The following is a 13144-nucleotide window of genomic DNA, read 5'->3' as shown; positions in this document are numbered from 1 at the left end:
ACTCTGGCTAATCCAGGCCTCAGAAACTCAAAAGGGACCCAGGGACCAACATTATGAAGAGAATTTTGGCTAAAAATACTGGGCTATCACAGGCACCACAGCAAGGCTATTCTTGCTTTAGTATAAATCTCTACAGAGGGCAACAGGGCTTTAGTATAAATCTCTACAAAGCACCTAAGATCAAGTAACCCCCATTCGTATTCTGTGCTCACCATATAACCCTCTCATAATCGTACTTCCCATGTAACTAGCAGTGGAAAAATGGACGCGATCTGCAAGGTTGAGGGCCTGAGACTCAACAGCAATGAAATGATCAGCTGGGCATGGTGGCTCACACCTGTAATCCCAGCAATTTGGAAGGCTGAGGCGGGAGAATCACTTGAGCCCAGGAGTTTGAGACCAGCCTGGGCACCATAGCGAGACGTCATCTCTGCAAAAAATAAAAATTAGCCAGGCATAGTGACATGCACCTGTAGTCCCAGCTGCTAGGGAGGTTGAAGTGGGAGGATTGCTTGTGCCCAGCTTGAGGCTGCAGTGAGCTGTGATCATGCCACTTTACTCCAACCTGGGCAACAGAGCTAGACCCTGTCTCAAAAGAAAAAAAAAAAAAAGAAAAGATATTAATAAATGATCACAGTAAACACCAAATTTAAGGCTCTGTCCAGATGCTGGCTTGTCTCGGCACCACCTTGATCCACACACTTCGGCATCTAAAAATGCAACAAAATCCTAAAAGCTCATTTGTAAAATGTTTATTTTCTTTAGATGTGTTTACAGGCTTTATAAACCACCCTGATATCTGGTTTATTTTAATTAACCACCCTGATATCTGGTTCATTTTAATTATTCAAACCAAAGGATATCTGCAAAAGTGACAGGGGAAAGATGTATATTAATATATATAATTTCCCAAACTATAAACCGTCAAGGCCATTTGAGAAAGCTATAGAGCTGAGGCACGAAGTAATCCTTGTAATGCCCGTCGATGAATCCTTTTCCACTGTTGTGCACAAACCAGCAGGTAACGTCCATTCCAAACACGAGATCCGTTCTGTAGTCTTTCTGTAAGCCCCTGCAAGGAAGCAAGGCATGTGGTTAGGGGGAGACTGAGGGATGGCTGGCCGGGCACCTCTAGACACAAGACCCCCTCTTTTCCTTGCTGTTCTTTGCGTTCCTTCTGTCACCACATCTGCCGCCCCCCCACCTATCGCTGCTCCCCAAGTCATGTGAAAAAGAAACACCAAGTCTGGGGCTTGGTGTTGGAAGGACAGAGAACCAGCGGAGCGTCCTTAGAGCACTCAAAGAACCCTTAGAGTTGACCCATGTGGGCTTTTCTAGCAAGGGAAACAGTAGCCAATGGAAAGAAGGCAGGAACAAGACTCCACAGTGTTGAGGCTGACCTCACAGGTCACTTAAAGAATGAGTCAGCAGCCAGGCATGGTGGCTCACGCCTGTAATCTCAGCACTTTGGGAGGCTGAGGTGGGTGGATCACTTGAGGCCAGGAGTTCAAGACCAGCCTGGCCAACATGGTGAAACCCTGTCTCTACTAAAAATTAAAAGAAAAATTACCTGGGCGTGGTGGTGTACGCCTGTAGTCCCAGCTACTCGGGAGGCTGAGGCAAGAGTATTGCTTGAACCCAGGAGGTGGAGGTTGCAGTGAGCCAAGATCACGTCACTGCACTCCAGCCTGGGCGGCAGAGCAAGACTCTGTCATTGAAAAAAAAAAAAAGAATGCATTGGCGGCACCTCTTAACTGCACTTTCTCTGTGTTTAAGGGTGATACCTGCTGTTTCTGAGCAGATTTCGTGTCCTCCACTTGAAGGGCAAAGTAGCCAACAATTTGATAAGGATCTGGCACATTGTGAGAATGAGCCTTAAAAGTATCACTGTGCCCAGCCCGTGGCACAGCTCAGTTTCAGTTATGAACCGTGAGGTGCTTGCAGTGGACCAAATGGAGGCCCAGCATTTAGTTTTTGTCATTAGAGTAAATATATAGATATAGATAGATACACACACATATTTATTTATATATGCATATATACATATGTATACATATTTTATGAGATGGAGTCAGGCCGGAGTGCAGTGGTGCTATCTCCACTTACTGCAACCTCTGCCTCCTGGGTTCAAGCAATTCTCCTACCTCAGCCTCCTGAGTAGCTGGGATTACAGGCGCCCGCCACCACACCCGGCTAATTTTTGTATTTTTAGTAGAGATGGGGGGGCTTCAACATGTTGGCAAGATGGTCTTGAACTCCTGACCTCAGGTGATCCACCCGCCCCGGCCTTGCAAAGTGCTGGGATTACAGGCATGAGCCACTGCGCCTGGCCTATTTATATATTATGTATTTATTTATGAGACAGGTCTCACTCTGTTACCCAGGCTGGAGTGCAGAGGCACAATCATAACTCACTTCAGCCTCGAACTCCTGGGCTCAACGGATCCTCCCACCTCAGCCTCCTGAGTAGCTGGGGCTATAGGCAGAATCTACTACACTTGGCTAATTATTTTTATATTTATTTTTATTTTTGTAGAGATGGAGTCTTACTATGTTGCCCAGGCTGGTCTTGAACTCCTGGTCTCAAGTGATCCTCCCACACTGGCCTCTCAAAGCATTGGGATTGCAGGCATGAGCCACCATGCCTGGCAGTAAATGCCCTTCTACCAACTTCAGATGACTTAATATTAACATTATTAATTTGTGCTCACCATTGCTTCTATGACACACGCTCACTGATTCCCGTCGGTACCTCGTTCCTCCCATAAACTGATACTAATTGAATGGTGTATTCACTAAGAATCCATTGTTTCAGTTCACAAATCTACATTCGTGGCAATACTTCCGACTATAATTTTATGGTTATCATTGTAATGTTATGGTTTAATTAAGTATGTCAAAGCCAATGACATTTGTGTGGGTGAAGAATCCTTTCTAATAAAGCAAAGTTGGCTGCTTTGTAAAAACTCTAAAAAGGGGTAAGCTGCTTTCAAATGGTATCAAATTTGGCATGGGTGAGACAACTGTAAAGCACTGGGAAAAAATATCAAGATTTGTAAGACTTTTACACTCAGAACGTGTTACGAGCGTCTAAGTTCTCACTTCAGATGAAGCATATGGGGGTGGTCTGTGTAAGAAAAGCTACAAAAAAAGCAATCAGAGATCCATGTGCAAAAGGAAAGCTCTAGCCTGATGTAAAAATCTACATTCATTCTGCAGCACTATGGTAATAGGTGTTTTATGATTCTCTCCTTTGATCAACGTGTCCAGTTATCCAACTTGTGAAGCTCTTGTGAGGACTTCTAAAGTATGAAGATGAGAACAACAGGCTAATTAATCTTGGCATTGCATGACCCTAGATACCCAGTCATTGTTTACATTTAAGGTGGGATATCAGAAGTGTCCTTCTGCGAATGCTGTGTGTGTCTATTCCTAATGAATTGCTAGTGTGATGTAGGTAGTGCTTACAACACTTCTTGCTCCTCTATTTTGCTGTGTGGGTCTAATTCTAACACAAGGCCTTTTCGTCACTGTCCTTACACCCGAGGCCTACCTGGTGACAGTCAGCTTCTGCCCCTTCACTTCCATGCTGGCCTCTGGCTTCTCAGGGTCCTTTCCCGGTCTCTCATTGAAGATGTGTATCTTTGGCTCCTGCATGAACTGGCCTAGCGAAACAGAATCAGACATTGATTGACATGTAATCATAGTTAAATGAAAAGACAGGCTCATTATTGGCTCCGTGCTACATTTCGGTCCTCCCTCCAGGATTTCTAGGGTGGAAAGACAAGCTGAGAGGAAAAAGGAGTGGTGATGGGAGGGAGGGTCCTTCCTGGGAGCACATTTGTGCTGCTCACCATCTTTTTTTTGATTTTTATTTTTACTTCATTTGAGGCAGGGTCTCCCTCTGTCACCCAGGCTGGAGTGCAGTGGTGCTATCTCGGCTCACCGCAAGCAACCTCCACCTCCTGGGCTCCAGTGATCTTCCCACCTCAGCCTCCCAAGTAGCTGGGCCCACAGGCGCGAGCCACCACGCCTGGCTTATTTTTTGTGGAGACGGGTTTTCACCATGTTGCACAGGTTGATCTTGAACTCCTGGACTCAAGTGATCCACCCACCTTGGCCTCCCAAACTGCTGGGATTGCAGGTGTGAGCCACCACTCACAACCTTTTTTTTTTTTTTTTTTTTAATTTAAGAGATGGGGCCGGGCGCAGTGGCTCACACCTGTAATCCCAGCACTTTGGGAGGCTGAGGTGGGCAGATCTCCCGAGGTTGGGAGTTCGAGACCAGCCTGACCAACATGGGGAAACCCCGTCTTTACTAAAAATACAAAATTAGCCAGGCGTGGTGGTGCATGCCTGTAATCCCAGCTACTCGGGAGGCTGAGGGAAGAGAATTTCGTGAACCGGGGAGGCAGAGGTTGCAGTGAGCCGAGATTGCGCCATTGCACTCCAGCCTGGGCAACAAGAGAGAAACTCCATCTCATAAATAAATAAATAAATTAATTAATTAAAGAGATGGAGTCTCCCTCTATCACCCAGGCTGGAGCACAGTGGCACAGTCACAGCTCACTGCAGCCTCCAATTCCTGGGTTCAAGTGATCCCACCTCAGCTTCCTGAGTAGCTGGGACTCCAGGCAGGATCCACCACACCCCGCTACTTATTTTTATTTTCTAATTTTTTGGTAGAGATGGGGTGCCTAGGCTGGTCTTGAACTCCACAAGCAATCCACCTGCCCAGGCCTCCTAAAGTGCTGGGATTACAGGCATGAGCCACCATGCCTGGAGCTCATGGTCATTTTATACATGAGGTTGGTCTAGTGGATCGTGAGTAAGTCGAGCACCCTGATGGCAGGAGAGTGAGGTGAGCACCTGAGAGCATAGCTCAGATCACAGGAAGAAGGTTTGTTTGTGATGTCACAGGCTTTATATTTGAGCCCTTCTTAAAATACTAGGGACAGTTGTCCAGGGTGTGTGTTCTGCTTATTATCACAGAAGTCCTAAATGGGTTCACCTTGCTTCAGTTAGAAAAAAACCTTCAACATAAAACTTAAAATGTGCTGTCCCTTCTCTTAACTTGCCCAGTTTGTGATGCTGAAATCCTGGCCCTGGACAACCTTTTCTGGAACGGCAAAAGGTCCTGGCTGTCACATTCCCGAGTGACTCCACGCTACTATGTTGGTCCTCTGTGCTCGTGAGTCCACACCTGCCATGTCCTCAACTTATAACCACTGTCAGCCAAAGCTGCTAAAGAATTAGAGTGGCCCAACCCTTGTCAGATGGTCAATAGACGCTTTACCTATTAGTCCGTGGGCTTTAGGTGAAAACTTGTTTGTAGGGGGTATGTAGATTCCCAGAAAGTCAACATTGACGGGATGCTTCTTCCAAACACGATGAAGTAAAACAGAAAAGGACATCTCTTTGTCCAGGGTGATAGTTACCACCTTTTCTTTCTTCACTGAGATCTGCACCCTGGTGTGAAAGTCCAAGTGGAATTAAACCATTCCAGAACAGACCTTTTTAGAAAGTCATTCTTCTCACCCCTAATATGAACTCTTCACTCCTCCCAGACAATTCCGCTAGTTATCTAAGCGCTTGCAACAGTTTATAGATAAATGATGGATCAACAGATACTCATTGGGAAGCTTCTACGCAGAGGACACAGCCGTAGCGTTTGGCGCTCACTGTGCGATAGAGTCGGTGTGGGTTTCAGCTGAAGGATTCGTTCACCGATCAGCACATACACAGTGAGTGTTCACTGATGCCAGGCACTAGACTAGGTCCTGGGACCCAACGGTGACCAAAAACACACAGTGCCCACTGCCAGGAACAGAGTAGGGAGTGAGAACAATTTTTCTGAACCTCAACTTCCTTATATTTAAAATGATATTTTTAATGTTGATGTCACTGATGCCTGGATTTATCTATGCAGTCGTGTGTCACGGACAGGCCCGAGTTCAGATGGAGTCATACTTGCCTCTGATTCATGACTTGAGCCGTGTCGGACCAGGACAAGGCGAATGTACTAGAACCATGGCTCAGGGTGATGGTCTCAGTGCTGATTTCTATTTTTATGTCTTCACTTTGGAAATAAAATCCCAGTTTTCCAAAATAGGTGCTTAGTTTTCCATTGTTGAGCTTCTTGGCACCAACAAGCTGACCGTTGACTACAATTCCTACAGGAAAGAAAAAAATGATGTTTTCTCTTCTGTGCCATTTATTTTGCAGGTGTGGGTACTATAATTCAAATTTATAAAAACATGGCAATATTGGAAAATCATTGTAATTTTGCTTCAAGATTTACATTAACATTTTCTTCTTTGTGATTCTCATTTTATAACATTTTAATAACAGTTGTAAAATTTAATAAAATTTAATTTTATATCAGTTATAAAATTTAATTATGTCAGTTTATAAAATTTAATTTAAATAATTTACTATCATATAGTATTTAAATTTTTTGTTGTTGTTGTTTTTGAGATGGAGTCTCACTCTGTCACTCAGGCTGGAGTGCAGTGGTGTGATTTTGGCTCACTGCAACCTCCACCTCCTGGTTTCAAGCAATTCTCCTGCCTCAGCCTCCTGAGTAGCTGGGATTACAGGTGTGTGCCACCACGCCTGGCTAATTGTTTTTGTATTTTTAGTAGTGGGGGGGGTTTCATTATTTTGACCAGGCTGGTCTTGAACTCTTGACCTCAGATGATCCGCCCACCTCGGCCTCCCAAAGTGCTGGGATTGCAGGTATAAAGCCATCGTCTCTGGCTCGTATTTAATTATATCACAACAAGATCTGCTAGTTCATACTCAGAGACGGAGTATATATTTTGAACTATAATGGTTCAAAATAGTTAAGAATATATTTATAATTTAATTTCTCACTAATATCACTGAAATATGTAGAACTTCTATTAAGCTGAGAAAGAAAGAAATCCCAGGCAGTGACAGGAAAGCATGACAACGAACTAATTGTCTAATGCAAATATAATTTATTTTTATTTTACCTGATTCTGGGTCAGAAACCAGGTTGAAGATTTTTCCAGGTTCTGAGTCAATATTGAAACAAATGTTCTTTTGGCTTTTTGGTAGATAAATGATGAAATGTGGGTCATTTTCAACTGGAAAATATACAAAGAAAATGTAAACAAAATCATTAAAAGGAAGATGATTTTCAGCACTTTGTCATTTCTGAACAAATATTGTCATTTCTGAACAAATATTAATCAGAACAAATATTTATTGTGCTTCTCCTTTATGCTCGGTACTCCTTCAGGCCTCGGGGACCCAGTGGTTCATACTCCATTGTTCCTTTGTCGTGGAGCCTTCATCAGAACGCTATGTTATTTTACAAATATAGAGGATATTTATTTTGTAGCTAAAAACGTATGCACTAGACTAGATGCTAGAGATAAAAAATGAATAAGAAAGACATAAGGAATAAGAAATACACACAAATGTGCACCCACAAATATAAGAAACATACACACACGTGTGTGTGTGTGAATGTGTGTGTAGACAGAAAAATAGAGTTGGGTGTTTTTTGAGACGGGATCTCCCTCTGTCACCCAGGCTGGAGTGCAATGTTGCAATCACGGCTCACTGCAGCCTTGACCTCCCAGGCTCAAGTGATCCTCCCAGCTCAGCCTCCTGAGTAGCTGGGGCAACATCCACGTGTCACCATGTCTAGCTAATTTTTTGTATTTTTTGTAGAGATGGGGTCTCACTTTGTTTCCCAGGCTCGTGTCAAAGTCCTGAGCTCAAGTGATCCACCCATCTCAGCCTCTCAAAGTGCTGGGATTACAGGTGTGAGTCGCCTCACCCAGACTGGAGATATATTTTTTAAGGAGCCATATACAATGCAGGAAAACAAAGGAGACCCAGTATTATTGTTGACATATAGATTAATATTATTCAATTCCAAGAGCAATGAAGAATCAAGCTACTCCCAAGAAAGTACTCCTTTGTTATTGAACCTAATTATTTTAGCTAATCCTTCCTTGCTTCTCCTCCCCCTCCCCCTCCCACGTCTCCCTCTCCCTCTCTTTCCCATTTAACCATTCAACAAATATTTGGTGAAGGAAAAAAAAAATCTATGTGCAATAACTAAATTTGGCAATGTTTGGTGTAACTATAAATATAAGTCATGGTCAGTAACTTCAAGAAAGTAATACTTTAGTGCAAGGGGCAGACATAATCACGAATGTAAGACAGAATGAAGTACATGGTGCAATAATGGCTCAAGTAAAATGCTGTGAGAAAATGAAAATGATTAGTGCCCCCCAGGCAGATGGCAAGGCTGAATGGAGGAGGTGGCTTGTGAACTATCTTTAAGGTCAGAGGAGAAGGGGGAAAGACAAAAGGCTAATGAGGGAGAGATTTTATTCTGAGTGGACAGAATGAGGAAGGAGTGGATGTAGAACAGTTTATGCTTCCTTTAGAAAATAACTCAATGCGGCCAGAGGACAGGTTCTTGAAGAATGCAGAAAAAAGGAGCTAAAAGTAGAGATCACAGAGACCCTGAGACGCTCAAGAATGGGCCTTTATTCTGTTGAGTAGCTATTAAAGGCTTCTGAGAATAAATGTGACGTGACTTGACCCTCATTTTAGGCAAGTTGTTGGTGGCAGTATTAATAAAAGCTTGCAGAGGAGTTACAGGACGCTCATGCAGTGGCTGAAGCAGTCACTCAGGCCAGAAATGTTCAGTTCACACCTCCAGGTTCATGCTCTGCAGTCCACAAATACGTGGTTAGTTGATTTTTGTTGGAGCTGGACGCTACAAGGCATTGTAAAAACACAGAACAGGCTGGGTGCAGTGGCTCATGCCTGTAATCCCAGCACTTTGGGAGGCCGAGGCGGGTGGATCACGAGGTCAGGCATTTGAGACCAGCCAGCCAGCATAGTGAAACCCCGTCTCTACTAAAAATACAAAAAATTAGCTGGGTGTGGTGGTGGGCACCTGTAATCCCAGCTACTTGGGAGGCTGAGGCAGGAGAATCGCTTGAACCTGGGAGGCAGAGGTTGCAGTGAGCCGAGATGGCGTCACTGCACTTCAAGCCAGGTGACAGTGCAAGACTCTGTCCCAAAAATAAATAAATAAATAATAAAATTTAAAAAACATAGAACAAAGGCTCTTTTAAAAATAATCTTTGCCAGGTGTGGTGGCTCACACCTATAACCCCAGCACTTTGGGAGGCCGAGGCGAACAGATCACCTGAGGTTGGGAGTTCGAGACCAGCCTGACCAACATCGAGAAACCCTGGCTCTACTAAAAAAAAAAAAAAGGAAAACAAAATTGGCTGGGTGTGGTGGTGGGCGCCTGTCATCCCAGCTACTCGGGAGGCTGCAGCAGGAGAATCGCTTGAACCTTGGAGGCGGAGGTTGTGGTGAGCCGAGATTGAGCCATTGCACTCCAGCCTGGGCAACAAGAGTGAAACTCTGTCTCAAAAAACAAACAAACAAACAAAAACAAAAAAAACCTTAAATAATCATTATATCATGATACCCTCTTTCTTCCTCTACACAAATATGGTAGTTTGAAATATTCTGTTTGAAGAAAATTGCTTTTATTAAAGATAACGATTGGTTTTGCCATTTAATTAACTGAAATCCCGCCAATCAGAACTTCTGATAGGCAACAGTGAATCTGTGTTGCCATATTGAGTTGACATAATTCAAGACAACAGAAATGAAGCATCATGTTTAAATGAGTCAGCACAGCTTGACATTTTGATCAGGCGGAAAGTAGATCAAGGACCTCCGTGACTAATGTTACAGATTCCTAGCACCTGAGGTTTATGGGCAGAACACTGGTCAGTGATAACAGAGCTTCTACTAGGAAGGAGAAACTTGTATCCACCCTGCAGGGAGGGTATTATCATCTCCGTTTTAGAGGTGGGCTGCTTGAGCCTTAGGGAGATTTCAGTGTATGGACAAGGTCATGGGGCAGATGTGTCTCCAGGACTGTCTGACATTGAAGTCCTCATCCTTTTCACTGCATCATACAACGGAGATGAGAAACTTGGAAGAAGCACTACAGTCTTAACTGGGAAGAATATCTAAAAGTAAACTAACTTGATCTCAACAATTTTCTCGAAAAGCTTTATTTTGCAAAGCCACAGTTTAAGCAGCTCACTCCCTGGGCGTCACAGTAGTGTCTGGCTCTCAGAAACTGCTGGTCGGAAAGGCACAGTAAAAGCAATGCTCCTCCAGCACGATCAGCTTCCGCACGGATTCCCCACTCATGCATAGCTGCAGACGTTTGCCGCTGTTAACTGAGACTTCTGCATGGTTCGTGGGACTCCCCATGGAGCTGGGGTAGGAGAGGTGAGTGTTGTGCAAAGCGCTACCAGCAATGGAGGTGAAGGAGCAAGTTACTTGTGGCCCAAAAATAATAATTTTAGAGATAAGCCCTAAGGGTGAGATGAAGTTACTATTTTATCATCCTATTTTATCTTATCCTATTTTATTTTGAGACAGAGTCTTGCTCTGTCACCCAGGCTGGAGTGCAGTGGCACGATCTCAGCTCACTACAACCTCCGCCTCCCAGGTGCAAGCAATTCTCCTGCCTAAGCCTCCCGAGTAGCTGGGATTACAGGCACCTGCCACCATGCCCGGCTAATTTTTGTATTTTTAGTACAGACAGGGTTTCCCCATGTTGGCCAGGCTGGATTCAAACTCCTGACCTCAAGTATCTGCCCTCCTCGGCCTCCCAAAGTGCTGGGATTACAGGCATGAGCCACCGTGCCTGGTCTCTACTTTATTTTTTGAGACGGGGTCTCCCTCTGTCACCCAGGCTGGAATGTAGTGGTGCAATGATAGCTCACTGCAACGTCGAACTTCTGGGCTCAGGCAAACATCCCACCTCAACCTCTTGAGTACCTGGGACTACAGGTGCACCACTACGCCTGGCTAATTTTTTGAAAAGGGCTTTTTTGTTTTTTTTTTTTTTTGCTGGTCTCAAACTCCTGGCCTCAAGCAATCCTCTCCCACCTGAGCCTCCAAAAGTGCTGGGAATACAGGTGTGAGCCATGTGCCTTGCCTGAAATAACATTAAATGTCCATTCAAAGTCCTTGCTAAGTTTTCTCTGCTACAACATGGTATTTGGTATGTGCTAGGCATACAACCTGGAGACCCAGCTTTGAGGCTTTCTTGATGGGAAGGTCTATATTCCAGGCAGTCAAGAAAGCTGCACAACTCTAGGACCAACAGGAGCCACCCTTCTAAATTTCAAACACTCAAGTCAAGCTGGGACTTTGCACCTTCCTTCAGGGAGAGGGATGTGCTCTGTCTTTGAATGTTGAAATTTACTTTTTTCTAATCAAAAGAAAAGTAAGGAAAGAAAAGCTGCACACAGGTTTTCTAGATGAACTAGCTAATTGCCAGCAGCTGTCATCTCTGTGGGTGAAGACTGCAACGCAAGGAGCTGGGAACAGGAGAGGAGACACTCCCTCCCGTTTCCCCGGGGCAGCTCCCCGTCTCACATGCTGTGGTAGAAGATGCCAGAGAGATTGTAATGGAAAGGCAAAGAAATTGACAATGGAGGGCAAAGAAGTCTGCGACTACACAAGGAAGCCACAGCCACCAAAACTCTCACAAAGAAATACATTTTCCTGGCTTTTGGATGACCACAGCTACTACCCAAACCTCCCACTGAAACTGTTTGCAGAAAGGTTTTTTTAAAGACTGAACAAAACTAGGATTCTGTAAATACATGATTAAAAACAAACAAAATAAGGTGGATTTCTATAGAAAAACAGGTGATCTGCCTGCCTTGGCCTCCCAAAGTGCTGGGATTACAGGCATGAGCCGCTGCACCAGGCCTCATTCACACAGTGCTTCCCAGGATTATGGTCGGCTGAGTTCTGGGACGTGCAAGCAGTGTAGAAGCTTTACCTCTCATCACATGTGGGGGTGGCGTGGACTCTAGCACCTGAGATCCTTGTGCCAGCATGGAGATCACGGGCGTTGGTGAAGGATTGGCCCAAGACGGGATGGAATCTGGAGACACTTTGCTGCCGTAATACAGGGCCCCTGTGTAGAAAAACCTGCATCTGTGAGTTTCTAGGTTTACATTTCCATGGAAATTGCTCACCGTGTCAAGAATCTGTTTTATGCACCCCCAGGTGTTGTCAGCTTAGGTTTTGCTCCTCTGTTTTGATTCCAGAGTTCTCTCTTCCCGGGCTGCCTCTGGCACGTTGCTGAGGGAGGAGGCCTGTGATACAGTTCTCTCTGGAGTCTGGAACCTGAGCAAGGGTGGCAGTGCGAGGAACCGCTTTATAGGGCTGGAGAAGGGCCCGGTGACTCCAGTGCAGGCCGGGGAGCTAAGTCTGGGAGAAGGCCCAGGTTACCGTGGTATCTTCCTGGCTCCATCCCTATTCACTCACAAACAAGCCGAGCAGTTTAGTTTCCCAGAGAGGTTTCCCTACTGGTGAGAGAGATTCCACATGACAACAAAAGGCGCTTTTTGCTTTCTGATAGCCAGGCTACCTCTCTGTGAGAAAGCCATGCCTAGAAACTAATCTAGGGTTCGTTTCTCCCTAGATCTATTTATCTGTGAGGCTCCAGGCTGTTGTCACGGGGACATTACAAGTCAGAGTTCCTTGAACCCTGGACCAGTGCAGTAAACTTGGTGTCACGCTTGAACAAAATTAAAAATGCAGAAAATATTCCACTGTGTACAAAGCGTTCTTAAGAATATATTTCACAGAAATCCAAATACTGCATGTTCTCACTTACCTTGGGTACTACATTGAGAAGTCCATACTGGGTACTACATGGACGTAAAGATGGAAACAATAGGCACTGGGGACTTCTAGAGCGGAGAGGGAGGGAAAGGGGGAGATGTGGGGGAGGGTTGAAAAACTACTGAGTACCATGGGTGCTACCTGGGTGACGGGATCATTTGTACCCCAAGCCTCAGTAACATGCAATATATCCATGTAACTTGCACCTTTAGCCCCTGAATCTAATATATATATAAAATATATATAATATATTTTATATTTTATATGTAATATATAATATGTTATATGTTATATATAATTATATAATATATACAACCATATATTTATATTATATAATTATACATTATATAGTTATATTATATATTATATATCTAATATAAAACATAATTATATTATATATTACATA

The 13144-nt window shown here is 44.2% G+C and overlaps 1 protein-coding gene across 1 annotated transcript in view; it reads right to left on the bottom strand.

The window, feature by feature from the left end:
• Positions 1-260: 260 nt before the first annotated feature.
• Positions 261-13144, bottom strand: part of ITIH2 (inter-alpha-trypsin inhibitor heavy chain 2) — a 52477-nt gene continuing 39593 nt past the window's right edge. The window contains exons 16-21 of the mRNA XM_032151702.2: positions 11888-12025; positions 6999-7112; positions 5975-6173; positions 5297-5469; positions 3554-3665; positions 261-1072 (exon numbers count right to left, since the gene is read on the bottom strand). Of these exons, the coding sequence (XP_032007593.1) occupies positions 925-1072; positions 3554-3665; positions 5297-5469; positions 5975-6173; positions 6999-7112; positions 11888-12025 (884 nt within the window). The 3' untranslated portion in view covers positions 261-924. The remainder of the gene's footprint in view (positions 1073-3553; positions 3666-5296; positions 5470-5974; positions 6174-6998; positions 7113-11887; positions 12026-13144) is intronic.

This window comes from Hylobates moloch, unplaced genomic scaffold (genome assembly GCF_009828535.3).
Source record: "Hylobates moloch isolate HMO894 unplaced genomic scaffold, HMol_V3 SCAFFOLD_2, whole genome shotgun sequence".
Taxonomy (NCBI): domain Eukaryota; kingdom Metazoa; phylum Chordata; class Mammalia; order Primates; family Hylobatidae; genus Hylobates; species Hylobates moloch.
The sequence above is the reverse complement of the archived record's forward strand: the minus strand, read 5'-3'. Positions and strand labels throughout refer to the sequence as shown.